The sequence below is a fragment of the Rhamphochromis longiceps genome, linkage group LG6, assembly GCF_057381845.1.
Source record: "Rhamphochromis longiceps isolate RC_006_pf linkage group LG6, R_longiceps_female_GT1.1, whole genome shotgun sequence".
NCBI lineage: Eukaryota > Metazoa > Chordata > Actinopteri > Cichliformes > Cichlidae > Rhamphochromis > Rhamphochromis longiceps.
Window position 1 is genome coordinate 14,268,806 of NC_140562.1, and position 24,644 is coordinate 14,293,449.

The 24,644-nt window shown below is 39.3% G+C and overlaps 2 protein-coding genes and 2 pseudogenes across 2 annotated transcripts; all 4 read left to right on the forward strand.

Moving 5' to 3' along the window:
* The first annotated feature begins 1,791 nt into the window (after positions 1 to 1,791).
* LOC146667663 (uncharacterized) lies at positions 1,792 to 6,054 on the forward strand. Its single transcript, XM_085408504.1, has 8 exons — positions 1,792 to 1,980; positions 2,090 to 2,194; positions 2,278 to 2,493; positions 2,587 to 2,919; positions 3,844 to 4,092; positions 4,305 to 4,398; positions 4,498 to 4,555; positions 4,632 to 6,054. The coding sequence occupies exons 1-8, from the start codon at positions 1,797 to 1,799 to the stop codon at positions 4,677 to 4,679; spliced, it is 1,287 nt and encodes a 428-aa protein (XP_085264630.1). The 5' UTR covers positions 1,792 to 1,796; the 3' UTR covers positions 4,680 to 6,054.
* Positions 6,055 to 7,882: 1,828 nt separating this feature from the next.
* LOC146667664 (uncharacterized) lies at positions 7,883 to 9,819 on the forward strand (annotated as a pseudogene).
* A 1,369-nt stretch (positions 9,820 to 11,188) lies between these two features.
* Positions 11,189 to 19,502, forward strand: akap8l (A kinase (PRKA) anchor protein 8-like). Its single transcript, XM_085409315.1, has 13 exons — positions 11,189 to 11,342; positions 12,120 to 12,158; positions 12,290 to 12,509; positions 13,897 to 14,497; positions 15,043 to 15,157; positions 15,259 to 15,311; positions 15,684 to 15,714; positions 16,067 to 16,172; positions 16,291 to 16,432; positions 16,729 to 16,834; positions 16,917 to 17,047; positions 17,735 to 17,830; positions 18,150 to 19,502. Exons 1-13 carry the CDS (start codon positions 11,318 to 11,320, stop codon positions 18,675 to 18,677), a joined length of 2,193 nt encoding a protein of 730 aa, XP_085265441.1. The 5' UTR covers positions 11,189 to 11,317; the 3' UTR covers positions 18,678 to 19,502.
* A 1,998-nt stretch (positions 19,503 to 21,500) lies between these two features.
* Positions 21,501 to 23,213, forward strand: LOC146667666 (uncharacterized; annotated as a pseudogene).
* The last annotated feature ends 1,431 nt before the right edge of the window (positions 23,214 to 24,644 follow it).

Consider the following 24,644-nt stretch of genomic DNA (forward strand, 5'->3'; position numbering starts at 1 on the left):
AATAATAAAAGTCTTGAGTCATGTATTCTGTTTCCAACCCAGACATTCATGTGTTAAAGTGTTCTATAGGCAGTTATATACAACAGTTCTCCAGGCTTTCTGAAGGTCTGGCTGCTTTTTCACTCCTTTTCATTCCAGTCCTTAAACTTGACCATTTTCATAAGAGTGTTGTTGGTTTTTTATTATTATTTCTGAAGCAACCTAATACGGACGTATGACTTAATCCTGTCACTTCGCATATAAAGAAACTCTACTAGTAGAGCACAACAGTAAGTAGCAGACCTACAAAGCTCTGTACCCGAGGTAACCAGCAGAGACCTACAACAAGCACGTATCTACATCTGTAAAACATGGTGGACAGACTTTTGCACAACACTAAAACCATTAAACAAGATTATTTTGATTAAGCATTTCAAGAGGAAGGAAGTTACAGCTAGATCTCAGGGCTGCGTGTGATGTATTTATCGTCCCCAACAAGATGAAAACTTGCCTTTGCTGAGACACTGCTCTTAATTTCAACATGTGAGTTAAATTTTATGTTTTTATGGATATAAAGTAGGAGATCTTAAAAAACCAGATACAAGTTCTGTTATTTTATACATTTTCTTGTTAATATAGAAACCGAAGCATTCCTGCAGTCATGCTGTTTGTAAAGACTCAGTGGACGGTGATGTGTTTCCTCCTGCACATAACAGGTATTATTATTATTATTATTATTATTATTATTATTATTATTATTATTATTATTATTATTAAAGATCTGTATCTATAAACTTTAGAGCTAGATATTTCACATGAAATAGGAGTGATGTTTTTAGTAAGATTGGTTTTACTGACAACATTAATGAGGATTATCTTCTGATTAGACACAGAGCATTGATATAGACTTTATTAGCAACACCTCTTTTTTCTTCAGAACCTTTCCTATAGATTTGAGTTACTGTTGCCTTCTGCATCTCACCTGTGGCCTCTATCATTACTATAGCATTTTCTCTCTGAGTGCTGGATAGTTTCTCATTGTCGGGCATACTTTCTCTAAGAAAGTTGTGTGCGAATATCCCAATAAACAAGCAATGTGGCACCAACAACCATCAGTAACTTAAATCACTTTTCCTCAGCAGGTTGTCTTGACCATGTGTATATGCCTAAATGCAATGAGCAGCTACCATGTGACCGGCTAATGAGATATTTGCAGTAACGATCTAAACAACTTTTAACACCTTTGCTCACCTGTGTGGTCAAAATGGTGTAGAAATCATAAATACACTGATTTAAACAAACATGTTTAATGGTAGAGCAAAACTTTGCATACCCACACACGTTATCTGACATCCAGTATTCAAATGAAGTCCTTCTCCTTCTGTTAAAGCGGTTATAGGGCTACAAAGCAGAATCTGTGCTTTAAAAGGTTCATCAGTGGATCTGCCATGCTCCGCTCAACATGCCACCTCAAACATAAGCTGGTACACTGTACACACAAATGGCTCCAAATATGTCCTGACAGAGCTCTCTGTGGATGGAGACAATGGAACATACAGCATGGCTAAAGACAATAACTTTACTCTGACAATCAAAGTTTTGAGAGAAATAGATGCAAAGTTTTACTGCTGCAAAGAAACTACAGAGAACCCACAATTCTGCTTGAACAACCAAACTGAGCTCCGTGTTTCAGGTAGAGCTGCTACCATTCATAAATTACTGCTCACTTCAGTTTATGCGCACTTATTTTATCCATCATCCTCTCAGAGCTGCAGGTAAAGGTGATTCCTGCCACAGAGGGACAGACAGTAACACTGATGTGCAGCAGCAGCTGTCCTCTGACTGAAAAGCCTGCAGCCTACATCTGGTACAAGAACAGAGAGTTTCTCTATGAGGACTGGTCTCCCTGGTACCAAGAGCTGCTCAGCAGTGAGGAAGCAGTCACATACTCCTGTGCTGTCAAAGGCTACGAGGATCTCAGAGCCCCTCAAGTCTCTGTGGGTGAGTAACGTTCCAAAAACAACCCCAAAGTGTTAAAAGCTACAAAATCCTGGCAAGCCATTAACAAATTCTAAAGTTAAAATATTAATTTTCATCTCTTTTTGTGCAGATTCTGTAACTAAAACCTGTTTCAGTGTGACTTATACTGAAAGCAGCATGTGTTCCGAGAAGCTGAAATCAAAGGACCAGTTCTGCTCCATCACATATCCGACAGGTTTCCACATGCAAACAAACCATTCTCCCCAAAACATATCACAGGTCGTAGCAACAAAAAAAGTATTTATTTTCTTCCAACAGATTTGCACGTTCAAATAACTCCTGTCAGGAGCTTTGTCATTCTGACCTGTAACACCAGCTGCCCTGTGGCTGATGCTCACACTGCATATAAGTGGTACTGGAACAGAAAGTTATACAATGAATGCGAGCATCAAGACATTACCATTTTGAAACCCAAAGCAGCCTTCTTCTCCTGCGCCTTAAAAAGCAATGAAGATGTGCTCTCTCGTGAATCCTGTGAGTACGTGTATGAGCCAAACATACGTACGAAACAAACAACAGGCAGGTTGAAGCAGAAGTAAAATTTCATGTGTTTAAACTCTGTTTTAGGCATCGACAATGCAAACTGCAAGGCTGTAAATTACGTCAGCAGGAGAATCTGTGCCCTGGAAGGTTCCTCTGTGAACATTGCAAGTCAATACTCGAGCCATTCCATCTCGAAGTATGGATCGTGGTATAAAGTACAGCTTGGTGGTGAGGAGGATGACTGTAAGGAGGTATTTGACGAAGCTACGGGCCGTGTGAAGCATCACGACAACATGAAAGACAACCACACACTGAGAATTAATGATGTGAAGAGGAATGACTCGGCTGAATACTCATTCAGACTTGAGAAACATATTAATCTCTGTCATTTACCTAGAGTGATGTTAGTTGTCACAGGTAAGTTTAATTGATTTAATACAGAATCACCTGCAGTGTTTAGTGAAGTGCATGTTTTTATATCATATTGATGGTCCACAAAATGTGTTTCATACAGGATTTGATTTAAAGAAACATAACAGCAAATTACCTGATATCATTATCATTATTCTTTCAGATGTGAAGCTAAAATTTGAAAGCAATCATTTTGGATGTTCAGAATTTGTACCATAAAATTTTTATGCTAATTGGAGACAGTCAAGCAGAAGGCCCGTGTTCATTTGAGATACAACCACCCTTACAGTTAGGTCCATATATATTTGGACACTGACACAAGTTTTTTTTATTTTTGTTTTTTTTACCCGTTTACTGAAACGTATTCCAATTATAGTTACATCATGGACATGGGCGTAGTGTGTAGACCCTCAGCTTTCATTTGAGGGTTTCTACAATCAAACTGGATGAAAGGTTTAGGAGTTTCAGCTCCTTATCATGGGCCACCCTCTTTTTTTAAAGAGACTAAAAGTAATTGGACATTTGACTCATCATCTGGTGACGTCTACAAGTTCAAGCTGTCATTGCCTGCAAAGGGTTTTCAACCAAGTATTAGAAATAAACATTTTATTTTCAGTTATTTAATTTGTTCAGTTACTGAAATGCCCCTAAAGTGAAGGGATTGTGTTAAAAATGCATTGTTCCACCCACTGAATTAAAGCTGAAGGTCTTCATTTCAACTGTATCTGAGTTGTTTCATTTAAATTTCGTTGTGGTAATGTACAGAACCAAAAATAGGGAAAAAATGGTCTCGTTCAAATATTTATGGACCTAACTGTATGTCAGATATAATTGATAATCACACGTCAGTTTTGTCAAAAGGCACAAAAACTCTTCTGTTTTGTTTTTTTTGTTTTGTTTTGTTTTCTATCCAATCGAACTATCTTTGAGGTGTGAAAGTGAGCGTGAGTCCTTCTGCAATGGTGACAGAGGGTCAGAGAGTCACACTGACCTGCAGCACCAGCTGTCCTCTGACTGACGACACAAACTACATTTGGTACTTCGACAGTCGACCAGTCGGCCACCAAACTAAACATCTGATCCTGGACCCAGTCAGCAAGGAGAATGAAGGGAACTATTCCTGTGCTGTGAATAGTCCTCAGAACATTAGCTCAACTGAGAAGGCTCTCACTGTCAAAGGTAAGAAGGACATAATGTTAAAGATCCTGCTCACTTTCTGACTCCCTTTACATTTGGTGAATGGAGAAATGCAGGCTAAGTGATAGCAGCAGGCAGAAACTTCAACTTTTTTCTGGACCAAACCAACAAAATAGCAGTCTGGCCGTTAATTTTATACTATTCTGAAATATTTTACTACAATGTTTACTTACATCTTACATCAATCTCTACAGCTCTAGAGAAAACCGTAGCAAGGCTGAACGTATTGAAAATGACTCTTTTATCGCTGATCCCTGCAGTTGTATTTCTACTCTACATGAAAACAAGGTAAACTACTTCACTTCAGATTTTGTGTCATATCTTCTGTCTTCAAAACTCTTTTCTTTCATATAAGAAAAATTTGAGTTTGATATATTACAAATGTAGGAAGAAGAAAACTGTGACTGCCACTGCTGAGAAAAGTGACAGGGAACAACCTGGACAAGTAATGAGATATGTCAAACTCTGAAATTACTGTTTATGAAAGTGTGCCCACAGTCATCTGCATGTCCTCCTTTCAGATGGACCAGCTGTATGAGAGTGTTGAACTGAACCCTGCTGCACAGTGAAAACCAGCAGAGAAGCAAGAAGACACTGTGCAACATCTGGCTGGGTAGCTTGTAGACTTCCTCTTCCTCTCGTGTGCAGAGTATAATCTGAATACAATTGATCTTATTCATTTAGATTCATGCTGGCAAAATATGATCCTGCATGTGCAAAGAGACAAACAGCCCTGCAAACTTAGAGTATGTCAAACTTGAGGCCTGTACTCCAAAGCAGGATTTCTTCTTATCCAGGCCATCTTTAGCTTTGACCCTTGCTTTTTTGTACCAGTTTTCACTTTTTATTGGGGTACATTACCATGGTAACTTAGAAACCTGTAGGTATCAAATCACTGCCCTGGTACCCCTGGGCAGTTTTTCAACAGTGTCTAATATCTTTGTGTTTCCCCAGTGAGCTCCAGTAACAAATATAGTTTCTTGGCCACAGCATTATTTGTTACTTTTTCCTGTCGACTCCAAATAAGTTTACAACTATTTTACTGTTCTATAAGCATGGATATGCGATCCCAATAAGGAACACCTATTTGTACTTCCTGATATATCAAATTTGCAAGTAGACTAATCCTACATTTGAATAGTTTTATAGTCATTCTTTACGTGCTCTCAGACAGTTAAGCACCACTGTTGCTGCAGCTGATTGAATAAATACTAAAATAAATAATAACAATTTATTTATAACAATTTAATTAAATAGGTGATAATAATTCATCCAGTTCCCTCGTTTCTTAATAACAGAGCTGTGATACTGACAATCTGTATCTGTATCTGGCTTCAAATGAGCTCAACTGTATTAATATAGCTGATTTTTGTCCAGTCGTATTGCTCTGCAAAAGCTGTGTTACTTTGAGTCTGTAATTTGTATTTAACCTCTTCGTATTTTTCCCATAATGTATTTTTTAATGTTGTTGTATGAAATCAGCTGTTCTGCTGTTAGTACACTTAATCCATAATCTTTATTGGTGAAATGCTGCCAGCACCACCCCTTTCATGTGAACACACACATGTTAACCTTAACATGTGTGACATATGTTGAGCTTGTTTTGTATTTAAGAGCCCCGTAGGTCACAGAAATGACAGATAACTTTATCATCTTCCTGCTTTATATCATGCAGTGGTGGTGGTGAATTCAGTGTAACTAGCTTTTCCTGTGATGCCAACTTTCACACATTAGTGATGCTGTTAGAAAATAAATAGCCATTTTTGCATGTTGTGATTAAATCCTTTTCAGGTTTCATTTTTCATGTTTTAATTGCCATGTTTATCATTTTTAGTTTATTAACCTTGTTTGTTTTGACTTGAGTTTGACCATCTTTAATTAGGACTGTTTCCCAGCCTCTGTATGGCTTCTGTATGGCATCTTAACTTGGCTGTTTTTAAAGGATTTTTGTGCAAATAATAAAAATCAAAAAGTTCTTTTTATTATTTATGGAGATTTTCTTACTAGACTTTGGATGCAGGTTTTAATGACAGCTTTCTTGCCTTCTCTTAGAGGACAAATCTTAATTTACAATTCACTGGCAAAACGCACAATCCGATAGCAGATACGCCCCGAACTGCAACGAAAATCATGACGATGATGATGATGTGATGAGAAATACTTTATGACGACATGATCTCCCCTTCAGTGTAACGTTAAAACAAAGTTCTCAGTAGAATGCCTTTTAAAGTGCTGTGATGATATGTGGAATCAAACACAGCAAAAACTGGAGAGTTAAAATGTGCTGGAGTAAATGTCTCAGAGTTGATTTTAACCCTCAAAGTGTGATTTAAACACTTTCTGGTTTAAATTGTACTCTGTGTTGGAGTTATTTGACAAAATGTATTCCATCAGTGTTGATTTAACTCTTAAAAGAGAAAATTCTAAATACTGTAACTCTGCACAGAGGTTGGTTAAAAATGTTAACTCTGTCATTAGTTAACTTAATAGCTTTAATTCTGTATAGTTCATTTTGAACTGGAGTTAAGCCCAGCCCTCCCAGACACCCCCAGTGCGGGCAGAACAGTACTGTAGAACTACAGGGTAAGCAGAATTATGTCAGACTTACTAAGATAGTTAGAAACTTGTGCTATAAAATGTATTTTGTGCATTTTAACAATTTAAACGAAGAAAACACGCTAGCTTTTGGCGCTAGCAATAAAGAGTTAATGCAAACTGTTAATAGCCTCTAACTATATCAGTATTACAGATCACATTCAAGCTGTTAGTGATGGAAAAAACCCAAAGTAAACTGCTCAGGCTGGCATTAATGCCCCTCTATTGTTTGATTTTTTTGTGGAATTTCTGACATGTAGTTTAACATCAAAAGAACTACAGAAAAAGTCTTCAAACATGCACTGTTTTATATAGTGCGTGACTGACTCGGGGTAGGTTTCGGGTCGCAGATGCCAACAGACTTAATAAACTGATCCGTAAGGCCAGCAATGTTGTGGGGATGGAGCTGGACTCCCTCAAGGTGGTGTCGGAGAGGCGGATGCTGTCCAAGATAAAGACAATGTTGGATAACACCTCCCACCCACTCCATGACATGCTGGTCAGTCACAGGAGCTCGTTCAGTGAGAGACTGAGATTACCGAAAAGCACCACTGAACGACACAGGAAATCATTCCTGCCTGTGGCCATCTCCCTGTACAACGCATCCACTTAACACACTGTTTGCTGCTACAACTACACGTTTCTTTTCCAACTATTTATTTATAAGTGACTTATGTATGTATGTATGTATGTATGTATGTATGTATGTATATATATGTATATATTGTACTATTCTTAGTTAGCGTATTGTCTGTCTTGTCTTAATGTTGGTTTAAAATGGAGCACTGTAACAAAAAATAATTTCCCCCAGGGATCAATAAAGTATTCTGATTCTGATTCTGATTTTATTTTGTCCTCTTAAAATTTCAGTCTTGCATTTTTCAGAAAAATGTTGGTCCAGGTTAAGTATAATCAACAACTAAAGTATGTGAAGCTAAATAATGATGAAGGACACGACTTTCTGCAATTTAATGTAAAAGCTGTGTAGGTTATTGCTACTTTATCTTGGATAAAGAATATGTTCACAATAATATTTTAATACATATTGTAGGAGCTTCTTACATTGATGTAGATTCAGATTTGTGTTTTTAGCAAAGGTGTTGTTCGTATTAACAAATTGTTAAGCACCATATACAACAAGACACAAGTAAGAAGCAGTGCTAACACCAGAAGCACAATGAGTTTCTTTGTACCATTTTTCACAGTCATCGAGAGATTTTGCCTGCTACCTGGTGCAAACATTACTTACAAGGATGCAACAAGGACAGAGGTTGATGCAGTGACCTTGTTGGACAAGGCAACGTGCTGTTAACAGTGTTCTCCGATGATGGTGAGGCTACACACTAAAAAGTATAATCGAGCACTTTACATTCAATTGAACAAATTATTTGATGTTTTCTTTTTCTTTAGTATTTTCGCACCTGTCTTCTGCTTCTGAGTTGTCTGACTCCAACTCAAGCTTCAGCTCATGTGCCTCAACTATAATCTTAGATGAGGTCTCATGCAAGAGACAAAGAATTAACAATACTGCTACAGTAAACAGGCTGCTACAAAGCTTCACACTTGTGCTTTGTTTTTTTCCTCTCAAGTTTCTAGAAAGATTCCTTATTGCCAGGTTTTTCTCAATGTTCATTTTTCTCTTTTTTGTTTGTTTTTCATTTTTAAGAGTTAATTGAAACTGTCTTAAGAAGCAAGTCTGGTGGTGACAAAGTAATACAGGAATACCAAGCAACAAACACCATGAAGGACGCCACAAGATGACAAATGGTTAACATACTTGTGGCTCACATGATTGATAATCATGGGTATGTATTCAGTGTATGTTGTGTTCTTTATACTTGTGCCAAATAAATGCATACTAATTGTCTAAATTTAAAAAACTGAAAATCTCCTCTCGGGCACCTTCCCCCAAAAGCAATCAGAGAGGAGTATGCTTTGGGCATTGTGATGCCGATCCCTTCGCTCAAGGATCCATATGCAGACAAAGCCTATGTAAAAGTCAATATTTATACAACACAAAATTATTTAATGATGGACATAAAAATTATCTGATATTTTGTTATGAGCTAAATCTGACAAAATATGTTGTGTTTTCACTTATCCAGGAGCAGCAAGGGGTGCAGGATACATTTCTTGGCGTATGAAAACTGTCCAAAGACAGATTCGGCGTGGATCTCCAACACCACCTAATAGGTTGACAGACAGTTCTTCGGGTGGCCCAAATCTCCAAAGGACTGTGAATGTTATACACCAGCTTGATGGGGATGCTTGCAAGGAGGCCATGTCTTTGCTCAAACAACTCTGTGATTTTCCAGAAGATGAAGGAGACCTTTCAGCACCGTCAGAGGCTTGTTAATGATCCAAGCAGAAGCTTCCTACATACAAAAGGACTGGTAAGTTAGAATTAATTTTTTGAAATGGTTTGGAATTTGGAGCTACCAGTTGTTTCAAATACAATTTTCTTTCTTAAAGGTGGAGCAAGACTTCACTCTCCTGCTCGATGACGACACATCCTCCAGGTTGCTTCAGAAATGGAAGACATTCTTCAGGCCAAATGCCATAAAAGAGGCTAAGCTCACTTCAACACCAGAGTTGCTTCGCTTGATGCAGTCAGCAGAAGGTCATCCAGAAAATCATCAAGATGATTCTACAAGTGAGTTGTATTTTTTTATATATATATATATATTAAGGGTTAAAGCTGCATTCAGGGGCACATATTCATTTGTTTCTGTGTTTTTTAACATTTTAATTCATACAATTAAGACAAATTAAATATTTGCCCACTTTTTCTAGTTTTGCTATTAGAATATAATATAAAGTCAAACAAAGCATTGTCTGTTTTGTTTGTATGTTCATCCTGAACTAATAATCCTATAGATTTTTCTTCTTCTTGTGTATCTCTAAAAATTGATATACTTTTGATAACTTTCAACAATAGATAGAAGACAGAAGGTTAAAAATTGTATCTCAGCAGAGTCACTTATTCAGTCTCTAAAGTATTATTTTAACTCTGTTTTGAGAGTTAAAACATGAAGTCTGGCACAGTGTTAAATATTTTAACTATTTTAAAAATGTGGATTTAATTCTAAAGAGTGTGGACTATGTAAACCCTGAAAAAGTGTTGAAAATGATTCTGTGGGAGTCAATTTAACACTGGTCTTTGTGCTTTGAAGAGATGAAATATTTAAGATTTCCTAATCTTAAATGTGTGTGATAACAGTCTCGTCTTCTGTTGGAAGATATACACATATACATATATTAGACATTTTATCCGGTTGTTCAGTGATGACGCGACGAATCCTACTTCCGGGTCTAAAGTAGTCTGCGTTTAATATGGCTTTTGTGTTGTTAACATGCTTAATGTTATGTATTTTCTTCTATTTGATCTCAAAAAGCTCCTAAAACAGTCAGTGATCACTGTTGACCTCCCTCGGCTTTTATTACCGCTAATCATTTATTTAAGCTCAGTTTTTAAAACCTTAGGATGTAACTACAGCCCAGCCCATGCAGCAGTATATGAATGACTAACCTCGTATTGTGGATGGATTATCTCAGTTGTTCTCCTGGCTGAAGTTTGGTCCTTTTACAGCATCCTGCCATGCGATTACATTTGTTCCTGACCACCGAGAACACTCACGTTAACTTTTATCGAGTGGAAAAAAGTTAGCTTGTTTATATTATGCTAACATAGCTGTGTCGCTAGCGGTCACGTAGCACATCATTATATAGCAGCTAGCCCAACTTCAGTAACCCTACAAACGTTACTGCTGTTTAGTTTTCTGTCTTCATTTATGCTGGAAGTGATAACAGAGCTGTACGTTTTAATTTGTTTCCAAAACCCCGCAGTCAGGACATGCTATATTGTATTTAGATAGAAGCTAGCGAGCTAACTCCCTGCTAACTTCTAACTCCGTTAAATGTCATAAATTCCGTTTTCATGGATGCCTGGATGTTAAACTCAATTGTTACACCTGGTAGAGCAGAACGCTGATCATTTTATTAAGGATGAAAGACTTTAGACAGTTTTTCAACTCTCAGTAATGCCATAGTGATCGTTTGATATATGGACCTGCAGCGGAGTTTAGACCCAGACACTGCTAGTGACGTCAGACTGAACAACCGGATTGTGCACCTCAAATGACAGCTGATGAAGATTTACTGGCAATATTTATATTTACAGAAGCAAATACTCTGTTTAACATATTTTGTGTATGTACATAGTTAAGATGTTTCAATTCAGGGCAAACTGTATACCTCTGTATATAGTACACTGAGTCTTTGATTGACTGATAGATTGATTATTCAATATTAATCTCTACATTTATGGGCGTTACACTACACATGTAGCCTTTGGTCAAGACCAGGATACGGTGGTGACATTCTTCTTGCCTTCATTAAATCTATTATTGATATTTAAAACAATTTTATATTTAATATATATTCACCTTCATATTCTATTATTGGCATACCAGTGACGTAACGAGGCCTTGTCGGTCACGTGGTTTTGACGTGTCGGACTTTGCTCGATACATTTTGCTACAAGCAGCTACTCTTTTCTTGGATCTGTAGCCGCTCGTGTTGCTTGTTTCGTCCAAACAGCGCACAAAATATCATGGAAGGCAGGGGTTACGGCTCTGGTAAATATAATCTGTTTAGCTTTTGTTTCACATTTGGCTATAGATATTGATAGTTACCCAGTTAGCCACATGCTTTGTTCCCCTGAAACATGACCAGTTTGTTAGCCGTTAGCTAAGCTAATGCCGTTTAAAAAAAAACAACCAAAAAAAAACTCCCCAGCATAAGAGCCAGCCTTTAGCCGGTTGCAGCCTGAAACAAATACCTAGCTAAACAGTAGTCGTGTTGTATTTTCTTACCAGTTATTACAAAATCTGACAAGTACCAGTAGGTTTGTTTTAGCGAAAATTTAAAAAAAAAAATCGTCAGCGTTACGCTAGGCCCATCGGCCACGATTAATGAAACACTGCTAGCTACGCGGCCCATCTCGCTGTTGGGCAGATTGTTTGCTAGCGATGCTAACGCAGACGGCTTTATGGGCCTTGGGCGGTTTGTCACTTGCTCTGCCAAAGTTCGTTAGCTTATTCTTTTAAAATGGAGTCAATGTCGGAATAGTTTAAAGGCTAGCTGATAAAATGGCCGCCTCTGAGAAGATGCCTCTTAGTCTTTGGATTTAATTGCTGTTCCTTTCTGAACTGCACAACTCTATTAAGACAGAAAGCTTGCAAATCAATTGTCAAATGGTTATAGTTATAGCAGTGGATTCCACCTTCCTATGCTTTTGAACGATTTGCGCTATTGAACAGCTCCTTGTAATAAATCCGCACATGCTTGTGGACCTGTTAGTATAAAATTCCCAGTGCGTTTGTATTATCAGTCCATATTCTCTCTTTTTGTAGGTTACTCCAGTTGGGGAGGTGGCGGTTCTGGAAGCAGAGGTAAGTTGGTACACTCAGCCCTGAATTACTGCTATTCATGAAGCAAGTAAGTAGTGCATGTTTATTCTGTTTAATTAATTTGTTTCCTCACAGGGAGTGTGTTATTCTTTTTGCCCCACCCCCTTTACTAGGTTCTGGTGGTTTCGATATGCACGGGGGAGGTTATAAGGATTCCATGTCTGGACTCGGAGGCTATGGAGGTGGCAGCAGCCACATGAAAAGAGGGCTCTCGGGAGCATCTCTGCTCTCATCGACGGGCACCCATGCAGATGCAGTCATTGCTAAGATTAACCAGCGCTTGGACATGCTCACTCAGTTGGAGGGGGGGTTTAAAGGGGGTCGGAGTGACAGGTAACAGTACTTTCCTTTTTATGCTTCATACCATCTTTCTTAGTAGGGTATCATTCCCACACATCCATGCACCTGAATATGTGCCAAATTTGCATAACAAATTTGGCCCTCTGGTTGCTTGAGCGCATCGTCTCTTAGTGTCACGTCATGTCTGGCTGATGTCAAGTTACCACTTTGTTCTACAGTTGTCTCAGTAAATGCTTAGGCCTTCTAATAGCCGTTCTAATTTTAAAGTCCAGCATTAGGACCAATTCACACCTGGCTGCCCTCCTAGCTTGCGATTCTCCACTGATTCTGAAGAACAGTTATTCACAGTGGTTGGGGGTAAAACAAACAAAGGTATACCACTGTTTGCAGAGACTTGGAGAGTTGATATCCTTTGGAAATTGTTGAGGTTGCACCAGTAAATTGTGCTGTTTTAGTCTTTGTTACGGCATTACTGTTGCACTCAATCCTTGTTGGAAACAAGTTGCCTCAATTCCCGCTTGATGAGAAGATCGTATCGTCCAGGCTGCATTTGAATGCCTCGGCATCTGAGGATGCATTGTTTGCTCCCATTTGCTATGCTGCAGTATCCCTCATTTATTGAGAAGAAAATGATGATGTGATCCTTTAAACCAAAGACATTGTGAAATGCATGGTCCCCTGTTGGAGGTGCAGTTACAGACCAGCTTTTCCATTTGTTACAAACTGACATTGTTGCATATAAAGCCAATCCATCTTTATTTAAAACTCTGAGCATTGCTTTTGTCCCGGCTTTGTGTTTGTGTTTACACACGTTGTTTCTCTCATCCTCTGTGTGACCTAACCCTGTCTTCTGGCTTTAGGTTACTGAAGAGAGATGGGTTTACAGGTGCCCTGATAATGCCTTGTTAAGCTGAAATGTTTATTGAAGGATGCTCAATGTATTTACAGAAACACAATCTCCCCTTGAAAAATGCCCAGTATATATGTTTTGGTTTTTTTTGTATATAAACCCCTTTTCATCAGTATTTATTGTAATTGAGTCAGTTCCCAGGACACTTTACTTCTTGTGGATTCTGATGGACCATGTTCATGTCTGTTCAGGGTTTTACAGCCCATCCTTTAAAAAGGAGGGAGGCTTAAAAAATTAACTGCATTTCCCTAATCTGCAGTAGACTTGAGATTTTAAAAACAAGAGGAATAACCTTTCAATGTACCACAAGCACAGTGTTTAAGTTGTTGTGGATCATTAATTTTTGATCTAATTTGTTTTCTGAAATGAAGCTGGGAGTGACAAGAAAACATGGAGAAAGCGAGACCACAGAGGAGAAGGAATAGCAGGTGGAGAAATCCAAACCTGGCTGCCCCTCTGCCTCCCTTGCTCTCTGCTCTTCTCTACCAACCCTCTTCCTCCCTCCTGCAGGTTTGACCAGTACGAGTCATTCGACTCGCGCTCCTCCGCTTTTGCCTCCTCCCGAGATCTCTACAGATCTGGCGGCGGTAGCTATGGTTTTGGTGATGGCCGGGAGGACAGCATGCTGTTGAGTCAGCGAGGAGGCCAGGGCTTCGGAGGGGGACTTGGGCTAGGAGGAGGAGGAGGCTTTGACAGCCCCTCCTCTTCCTATGGAGTCGCTAAAATGCGACAGAATATGAGGGAGTCCTTCACCAGTCCCCAAGGAGGAGGTTCTGGAGGTGGAGGATGGGCTGGAGCAGGCCGACGTTCCCCCAGAAGGGGTGGAAGCGCCGGGGGTCGAGGAGCTACTGGAGGGTTTGGAAACCGCAGGTCAGACCCCACTCCATTAAGCGGAGGTTTGCGGGGAAGTGGTAGCGGTGGCCAGTCCCACCGTGGCCACTCTCCAGGAGGTGGTAGAGGAAAGCTCCCTTCCCTCCTGTCCAACCGCATGTACCCTGAGAGTGGGGGCTTCCAGGGTTCTACTCAAGGGCCTCACGACTTTCCTGGGAGGCATTTTGGAGGGGGCCCACGGGCTGGCCGGCAGCGAGGCCGCAAGAGACCCCTTAACAAAGTAAGTACCTCCAGCCAAATAAGACCTCCTCAGATACCTGGAAAAAGTTAAGCCCTTTCTAATTCCCTCCTTTTGTATTCTCAGTCAACTGGCAAGTCTTGCTAAACTGCCTGTGCCTGCTATTTGCTACCTAAAGCAGTTTGTCACAGATAGTGCCCAACACATATTTACAGTATCACTTGCCCTTCTAGTTCCAGAAGAAAGTAACTGCCCTGCATCCACAGTAACGACAAATCCCACATCTCCCCACACAATTCATTGCCCTGATAACTGTCCGGATGTTGATTTTTTTTTTTTTTTTTTTCATTAAGTAGCTTAGATAGATTTTTCCCTTTTCTTTCCTTTGCCCCAATTCTGGCTTGTCTTAAGATGAGGCTAACACTATTGATGTGGAAATGCCACGAGGAGAATATGAACATTGCCAAACATTAAGTCTAGCATCTATTAGTGTTTAATTCTAAGTTGAAGGTGTATTGTCCAGGTTTGTATTTATTTTTATTATCACTAAATGCATTTGTGTGCAAACTGATTTCTGTGTACTGTAGCAGGTGAAGCCACAGCGGGATATTCAGAAGAAAAGAAAGCAGACCCCGACATCAGGTGATGAGCCAGAGTCGAAGATGAACAAGACGGACAGTGCCGAGTCAGAGGCTACGCAAGGTACTGTTTTTGTCGACTGTGTGCTATTCTCAAAAGACCTCATTACTTGGCAGATATTTTGGTGTCTTTCTTGGTCTTATGTGTGTGCTCCGTGTTCTTAGAGCAACCAGAGAAAAACGGCGATGGTGGTGAGCCAAAGACAACAGCTGCTGCGGTTAGTGGATCAGCCTTTTGTCAACAGTGGCATTTTAAAGGTTTATTGTATTACTTTAGGATCTAATTAACTTGTCCCAGGAAATTGCTTTAAGCAACCGGTGTACAGTTTCAGATGGAAATAATAATTTAAATGTAAATGAGGATGAGGAGGTTTTACAAAACAGACAAAAAGGCTAAATGCGATGTTCTTTTTTTCCTTCATGATCAAACAATGTCACAGATTTGAGTTGAATATGTGTTGCAAATATTTATGACAGCATGACTACATCCAGCAATACACATCTGTTAAGTTCAGATGATGGAGCTATTTTTGACTTTTTTTTTTTTTTTTTTTTAAATTTCTTTGAGTAATGAATATTTTTCTTTGCAGGAGACAAAACCTGCTGAAGAAGGTGATAAAGGTAAGCTTAACTCCAGTGACTCCTCACTGATTTTTTTTTTTTTTTTTTTTTTTTTTTTTTTTTAATTATTAGTTTGAGTTAACTGAATATTGTGGAAACCCAGCATTAGTTTTTGGGTTTTTTCTTTGCGTATAGAGGTTTCTCCAGATTCTCTGAATCTTTTGATATTGTGTTTCATTATTTCTTTAATTATTTCTATACAGTTAAATAATTTATTTACAATTTACACTGTCTCTGTTTTTGTTTGTTTTGGGGTTTTGTTTTTTTGTGGGGGTTTTTTTGTTTGTTTGTTTGTTTGTTTTTGATTGGGGTTGTTCCTATACGTGTCTTCTGCACTCTTGCTCCTGATTAGCTGCATCCAAACTGGAAGAGAAGAAAAAGCCACAGGGCAAACAGACACCGGCCCAGGGTCAGGACAGACACCCAAAAATGAGGAAGAGACGAGGATTCCTGGAAAGGTGAATTTACAAACTCCTAGAAAGTTCTTTCAACTCTCATTTGCTGTTTTTGTTTTCAATCTCACCTGTGGCTCTTTCTGATGGGCTTTTTTCACTAAGACTTTAAATATTTTTCCAGGGTGATGTTTGCATGTTCTGTGTGCAAGTTCCGTTCGTTCTACAAGGAAGAAATGGAGGCTCATCTTGAGAGTCGCTTCCACAAGGACCACTTTAAGTTCCTTTCCAGCCAGTTGTCCAAGCCCACTACAGACTTTTTGCAGGTAACTCAAATTTATTGGAAGTCATATTTATGATTAATGAAGAACCGAAACTGAAGAAACTTGCCAATCATAGGCTTTTAGAAATGTTACAGTGCAACAAGTGCTTGTTGTAAATATACTAAAACAATTTGGAGTGTGGTTAAATGGAAAAACACTTCTGGTTGAATCTGCTGAAATATTTATGCAGTGATCTTCCAGAGCCGACGCGTGATTTATACATGTATGCAAGAGTAAAGATATTGGGCGAGGTAAACGTTTGATGAACTGTAAACTGAAAAAAAACCTTTCGTTTGTAGGAGTATTTGCAGAATAAGTTTAAGAAGACAGAGGAGAGGGTGAGCCAGCTGGAGAACCACAGTGCTGCAATCTGCCAGGTGTACAAAGAGCAGGACCTCACCAGGGGTAAGCAGAAACTCCTGCTGTGTGTTGAACTGAAGATGCGCATAGATTGCTCACTACAGATATTTCTCTCACGCTTGTACAGAGCTTGGAATGGAGCACTTTATGAGGAAGGTGGAAGCTGCTCACTGTGCAGCATGTGACCTTTTCATTCCCATGCAGCCCCACCTGATACAGAAACACATCAAGTCTCCTGACCACAACTACAACCGCAAGGTACAGCAGGTCTTCTGCAAATGGACTGCCCCACAAGCCTATATGTTTAAAAGTACAATACTACATTCAAATCAGTGCCCTTTTATTTTTATCGCCGTCCTTCGGGTATCATCGTTATTATTTTGGTGTGGCTTGTCTGGTTCTGGAGATATCGGCCGTATAAATGGATCTAAATAGCACGCAGTGCATCCAAAAATAATAATAATTTCAGCATCATTGAGAAAGTCCACAAATGTTGTTGTGACCAGTTTCATGTAGTAACTGTTTTCTTCCAACTACACCGTCCTGTCATTCTGCAGAATGTTTCATTTAATTGGCAGATGTAGACAGTAGAAGAAAATGATTTGTATATGAAGCTGCTTACACAGCAATGTTTGTAGGCTGTGTGAAACTGGGTCCTGATTTCTGTAGAGACATTGCTGCTGACCTTTTCACTGAAGCACTGAAGGCCAGAGGTTGGCTAATATTGATTCTGCCTTATCAGAAAACATTTACAACTTCAGACTGTCAGATGATGGGGTAACAGTTTGTCCCATCCACTCCGTTTGTGCAGTGCCTTTTTTTTTTTTTTTTTTTTAAATGCAGTAACTCTGCGAAGTCCTGCACTAATTTTATAAATGGTGCCACAGAGCTGAGGCTATTGTTTACGATGTTTTGTTCTGACATGGAAATGTTGTTTATTTGAAGGGTATGATGGAGCAGTCCAAGCGGGCCAGTCTGTCTGTTGCTCGAAGCATCCTTAACCACAAACTCATTGGCAAGAAGCTGGAGAGCTACCTCAAGGTATGCACAGAGTCCTGTGTGGGCTTGCATCAGAAATAAATGTGATTATAAATATGCACCAACTACTTGTATGTATATATTTATTTATTTATTTGTAAACACAAAGAACAAAAGACCAGTCGTGTCAGTAAATGCACTGTTAAGAAAAAAGGGAACTTATACTTGGAAAAAATCTGATTAATAACATAACACTTTGGAGGTTTGCATCAGCTGTATGGGTTGTAGCGTGCAGAAACTGTCTGATGCAAACATGCATAACTGACCATGAGTGCAGTGGGTCAAAATGTCATTATTTTTCTCAATTCTTTTATTTCGTCAGGGTGAGAACCCGTTCACTGGTAACCAAGATGAACAGGATCCAGAAGACAGCATGGCAATGGACGTATCGGAGTTGGAGGTCACAGGCGAAGCGGCAGAGAGCCAGGCGGAAGGAGAACCTGCCAAAGATGAGCCTGCTCCTGAGGGGGAGATTAGCAAAGAGGTGGTCGAAGGAGAAGCAGGAGAGACTGCTGAAGCAGCAGCAACATCAGAAGCAGCAGCAGCAACATCAGAAGCAGCAGCAGCAGCATCAGAAGCAGCAGCATCAGAAGAAGCAGCAGTAGCAGCAGCAGGCACGGAAGAAGAGGGGGAGGAAAAGATGGAGGAGGAGCAAAAGATGGAGGAGGAGCAGGGGAACAAGAATGAGGAGAACCAGGATGAAGAGGAAGGTTTTGAAATTGGGGAGGAAGAGGATGAGGGATATGTGGTTCATGATGAGATTGGTGAAGAGGGATTACACGGTGACTTGGGAGATGAAGGATTGGAGGCAGCAGTGCACGAAGAGGAAGATGCCAATGATCATGAATGATTTCTGCACTGTGTGAGAGAGAGAGTGAGAGAGTAACCTTTCCATCTGAACATCTGTTTGGACCAGTCTATGACCTGTACTGTCCAGTTTGACTGCCACATGTATTGTGGATTACATATACCTGCTCCCGTCATGTTTCACTGTCAGTCTGAGCTTGTTGTTTGAGTTTGATAAAAAGCAGTTGCACATTTTGTCTACTGCTCTTCTTCTTCACTTTCTTGCAGAGATTTACATGAAAGCAAATGTCAAAAATAGTAACTCTTGTCTTCTGCATGCATACAAAGTTAGGGGTAGACTTCTTTTTAAATATGAGAGTAGACCGGACGTGTGGTTTACCCTTCCTCAGTCTCAATGCTGAACTGATCTGTTCCCAGGAATAGCTTTGTACTCGGTGCAGACATGAGAGGCATTGTTGGACTTTTCATTTCAACATTGGCAAGAAGACACATGAGCATATTTATGAAAACGTCAAAGTAAATTTTTTTGTTGTTGTGCCTTTTTGTTAAAATGTAAGTTGTTTAGAATTAAGAAATTGCGGCTATTGTAACATTGAGATATATTGTGTACTTTTTTTGGGGGGGGGTCCAGAGTTTACACATTGTTATGGCTTTCAGGCCTTTCCCAGTATTGATGAATGACTGTTTTCCAAGCTTTTGGATAAATCTATTAGGAGGAGGGCTTTTTAACTCTGCAGGTGGGGCTGCCTGAGATGATTGAGGGGACTGTTTGTAGAATAAGCGTGCAACATTTTGAATATCATTCGGAATATTTTCAGTCGTTTTAGTTTCATCTCGGTCTGGGAAAGAAATAAACTCGTTGACTAAATCAGTTTCTTTGTGTTAATTCCTAAATAAAAGTGAAATTAACTCAGTGGCTGCTTAAAAGGTGCCTTTACTAATTTGTGGCAACGATTCAACGAGGTGCTGGAAACGCTGCTCGTGGATTTTTGATTCATAATGATGATGGCAGCTGAATCTCCTGTTACATCACAGCCCTAAGGTGCTCTATTGGATTGAGATATGGTGACTGTTGAGGTGATTTGAGTACAGAGAGCTCATTATTATGTTTGAGAAAGTGTGCCAAAAAAAATTACCCTAACACTATAATGCCACCAGCCTCCTGAAGCATCGAGAGAAGGCAGGATGGATCTGTGCTTTCATGTGGTTTACACCAAACTCCGAGCCTGTCGAAATATCACAGCAGCAATCCGCTCATCAGACCAACAATATTTTTCCAGTCTTGTTGATTTATCCTGTGCAAACTGTGACCTCAGTTTCCTGTTCTTAGTTGACAGGAGTTGCATCTGGTGTGGTCTTCTGAATAGAAAAGAATCGCTCTCTTTTTCTACATGTCTTTATTATAAGAACAATGAAACACAGTTTGCGATCTCTCCGTTGTGTGTAATACATAATAACACAGGCATTTACATTTACACAAGAAAGATGTGTACAAGTTAGTGCTGCTAGTGTAGTTCAACATTTAACATGTTACACATTCAGAGATGCTCTTCTGCACATGCCGTAAACATCTAACCTCAACAAGGCAGTTTTTCACAGAGAGCTGCCACTCGCTGGATATTTTCTGTTTCAGAGCATCCTTTGTAAACTCTCGAGATGGCTGTGCGGGAAAATCCAGACCATCAGCAATGCCCATCTAGCATTGACAACCATTCCACGTTTAAAGTCACTGAAGTCTGGATTTCAGCAGGTCGTCTTGGCCATGTCTACATGCCCAAATGCACTGAGATATTGCCATATGGTTAGTTGAGATATTTGTGTTAACAAGCTGGTGAACAAACATACTTAATGAAGTGGCCAGTAAGTTTGAATTGGAGAAGGACTGCATGTGTAGACCTTTAACGTAAACTGAGCAGGGTATCAAAAGCAAATCATCTAGCAGGGTCATTCTTACTATTCGGTGCCATTTGAGTCCTAATGACATAATATGGTATATTTAGTGTAAAACTTGTCTAATGCTTATTTCTAAACCATTTTCTTGTATGTTTAACCCCCCTCTACCATAGAACACATTGATATATACACAGGATAAATACATTAAAAGTAAATTACTTTTATTTTAGCACAAGTCACTAAAGTACTATGTCCCCAGTCATGCTTGCTCGACTTCAGTTACAAATATAACTTAAAAAAAAAAAAGAAATCTAGATTTTTCATCATTTCTGGATTGGCTTATTTCTAATGTTCCTCATCAAATGTTCTTTTTTATTATTAATGCATGTTTAATACTTAAAATCTTTAAAAAATGTTGTGTCCCTGAATCAACTGTCACCCCTGTTACTCTGATAAGAATTCCATAGAACACATCACCTGATTATTCTTTTAGTCACATGACACTCCCGGATGTAACATATTTTGGAGGGAAAACTTTCAAGAAGAAGACGAGTAAGTACCACTCTTTAATCAACCCTTTTTTCAATGTTTTAGCAAGATTTTGTAATGTGGCAAAGCATAACACGTCCAACCTGTTACGCTTATTAATAGTGGAAACAATTTTTTTTTGTAATTTTTATAATATGGCTAATAAACATGTTAAAAATGGTTCTTAGTGGTCACCATGTACTAGCTTGTTGTTCATCATACTAGTAGTAATGGCTAAGTTTAGCATAAAATCTCCCCCCTGATACCGTCACCCCTGTTATTGCTATGCACTGTAACAGGGGGGACACATGGTAACAGGGGGGACGTAAGATGATAGAAGTTTAGTGTTTAGGGTTATTTATACAAGTGTGTATTGGTAATTATTATTGACCTGTATATATATACTTTTAGAAGATTTTGAATAGTATACATTTTTCAGGGAATGGCACCAATGTCTGCTGCGGAGAAGCAGCGGCGCTACCGAGCACGTCGTGATGCTGACCCTGAGAGAAGACAGATATATCTCAATAAAGAGAAAGAGAAGTGGAGAAAGGACAGAGAGGAAGGGGAAAAAAAAGAAAGTGGCAGATCTCAGTGAACGACAGAAGAGAGCACAGAGAAAGCAGTGGCGAGAAAGGAAAAGAAAGCAGAGGGCTAGTGCCAAAGGCAGGACAGAATTTGAGGCTATGAATACTCCTCCCCTAAGTCCAGAATATTCCCTAGAGCCAGAAAATGCCCCGCAACCAGGACCCTCAAGGTTAGAAGAAGAGTTGACAGTTCAATGCTTTGCTGATTAGGTAGATTTTGTATTTGAATGATAAAACGTGATTTTGCCCTAAAGAGAGAGAGAGAGAGAGAGAGAGAGAGAGAGAGAGAGAGAGAGAGAGTGAGTGAGTGTGTGTGTGTGTGTGTGAGTCTACCTGCCTAATACATTATAAACATATAATATCCAACGTCTATCTTATACTGTATCTAAACATTTATCTAAACATATATATATAATAATTGTGACAATATTTCCTGTGTTGTAGGCAATACATTGTTGGACGAAGGAATATTAGACAGGGAAGAAGGAGACTCAAGAATGAAATTAAAGAGCTAAAGGCCTTGTTGGAAAAGGAAAAGAGAAAAAAAGAAAAATACAAGAAGAGGTGCCAGCGTTTGGGTGGGGAAAAAAAATCCCCACGTTCTAAAGTGGATGCACTGCTGCGTCATGAAACAGTTAGCAACACAATTAGGAAAAGACTATTACTGCAGGAATCAATCATTGAGGAAATCAGGAATAAATACAAAAACACCAAAAAGGAACGAGAGAGGCAAATTATTGCAAAAACGACAATAGGAAAAATTATAAAGAAATACAGGCTACAGAGGGCTGCACAGACAGCTCTAGGCTTTTCAAAAAAGCGTGGTCAAAGACAAGATGGAGGGCTCATAACCTTTGAAAGAAAGGAAAGCAATAGATTACCAGTTGATTGCAAGCAGAAAATAAAGGCCTTCTTCTTAAGAGATGACGTCAGTCGGATGACAACAGGACGAAAGCAAACTAACTCAAAAGAAAATAAAAAAACAGAAACGTTTGCTAACTGATTCACTGAAGAATCTGCACCATAAGTTTCTTTCAGAAACTGAGCATCAGGTCTCATATTCTTGTTTCTGCACCTTAAGACCATTTTGGGTTGTGGTGCCCACAGAAGCTGATCGTGAAACCTGTCAGTGCAGGACACATGAGAACTTACAGTTCATGGCCAATGCCCTGTATGTCCAAGGTCTGTCAGCAACAAAACACATTGAAGAGATGGTAGATGCAACAATGTGTGATGCTAAATCCAAAGTCTGTGCATATGGTGAGTGCAAAGACTGTTTCAGTACAACACACACACTCTTGAGACCTCCTAACAACACAGAGATAGCCTTTACCAAGTGGTCTCTAGAAGAGAATGAAAAATTAAATGATGGAGAGGTATCTGGTAAAAAGTCAACAATTACAGTGAAGACAACTGTCATGACAACAGAGGATGCACTTGCAGGGGAATTTCATGACGGACTACTCAGATTTAGGCGGCACGTCTTTAATATCCGATGGCAGTATAGAGCCTACAGACAACTGAGAGAAAATCTGAGAAACGATGAATGTCTGCTACATGTAGATTTTTGAAGTTTCTTTAAGGTGGTATTTTTTGTCACTGATGTTATGTCCACCCTGTTACCTCCTGTCCACCCTGTTTCTCCTCTGTCCACCCTGTTACCTGTGTGTTTCTTTTGTTAATTAAATCAAATCAACAAACATAATGCATGTCTCTTTGGTTATTGGGAGGGAATGAATCAGCAAAATTAAGTTACTTAAAAATGGAGCCAATTTTTTTTTAATATTCCCTTTGAATCTAAAAACAATCTTTTGAAATTACACTGTGTCTTAAAACTGAACCTGTCTTCTTTCAATATAATGCTTGTTTAAAATACTTCCTTGAAATTTCCTTGCAGATTTTAAAAAGGGACATTGTAGCTTTTAGAAAATGTAAATATTACTATAACTGTGCATTCAAAACAGTTATTAATAGAAAATTGAATGTCCTGTAACAGGGTGGACATTTGGCACGTCATGGTAAAGACTTTGATTTTAAAAAATATTATAATATAATATCCTTAGCTGGACCAATACATTTTTCTTATAGGTTGAAAATCCCTCTTTTAGATGAAATGTTAAAATAATTCAAAATTTTGTATTTTTTGATGAAGAGTGATCACACTGAAATGGCACCGAATAGTAGGAATGACCCAGCAACCAGACTTATCACATTTGTGATGTGTACATATTCACTGCTAATTTTGCACATTTTGATGCAGACTGTTGACCACAATTCTGATAACCTGTTGCAGAGGTTGTTTTGATACTGTGCTTTAATTTAACACCATCCCAACCACTAGGTGGTGTACCTACTCCCTCCTACCCAAGCACTGATAACAGTTTTCATAAACATGAGTGGTATAATATCTTCTAGGACACAGGAAAAGGCAGAAAAGCACAATTTACCGCCATTATCTCCATCAGTATTCAGCTGGATTGACATCTTCATGACTTTCACACTTACCAAACAGTAGAATGAGCCCTCATGCCACTCACACAGCATTACATCTGGAAGACCCCGCTCCCATCAAGATCTAAACATCTAATTACGCACAACAACCGTGCGCACACGGGCCTGAGATCAAATCGGGCAATAAAAGGTTATTTGCAGTAGGTCGATAAGCTGTATAACAAATTGTCAAGTTTTAGAAATGCTTTTAACTTCCGTTGTGTTCTCTATAGTTTGTAGAAAACGTATTTACAGAGGAAACAGATGTCAGCTCGGTGGCCTACGTGCCGTCCGTGCCGTGCACATTTAAGCTGTCAGCTTGTTTTCTACTAACTAAAAACAGGTTTTAGTGTACGCGCACTTTTTACTCGGTTATATATTTAGACCCACTCGTTTAGTAAAGTGAACACCGACCTGTCTCCTGACTGAAATGATTACAAGCTATTGCGTGATGTTAACCCAGGAGAGAGGGGAGGAGTTGTAGGTGACATTTGTTGGCCTGCCCCCCGTGC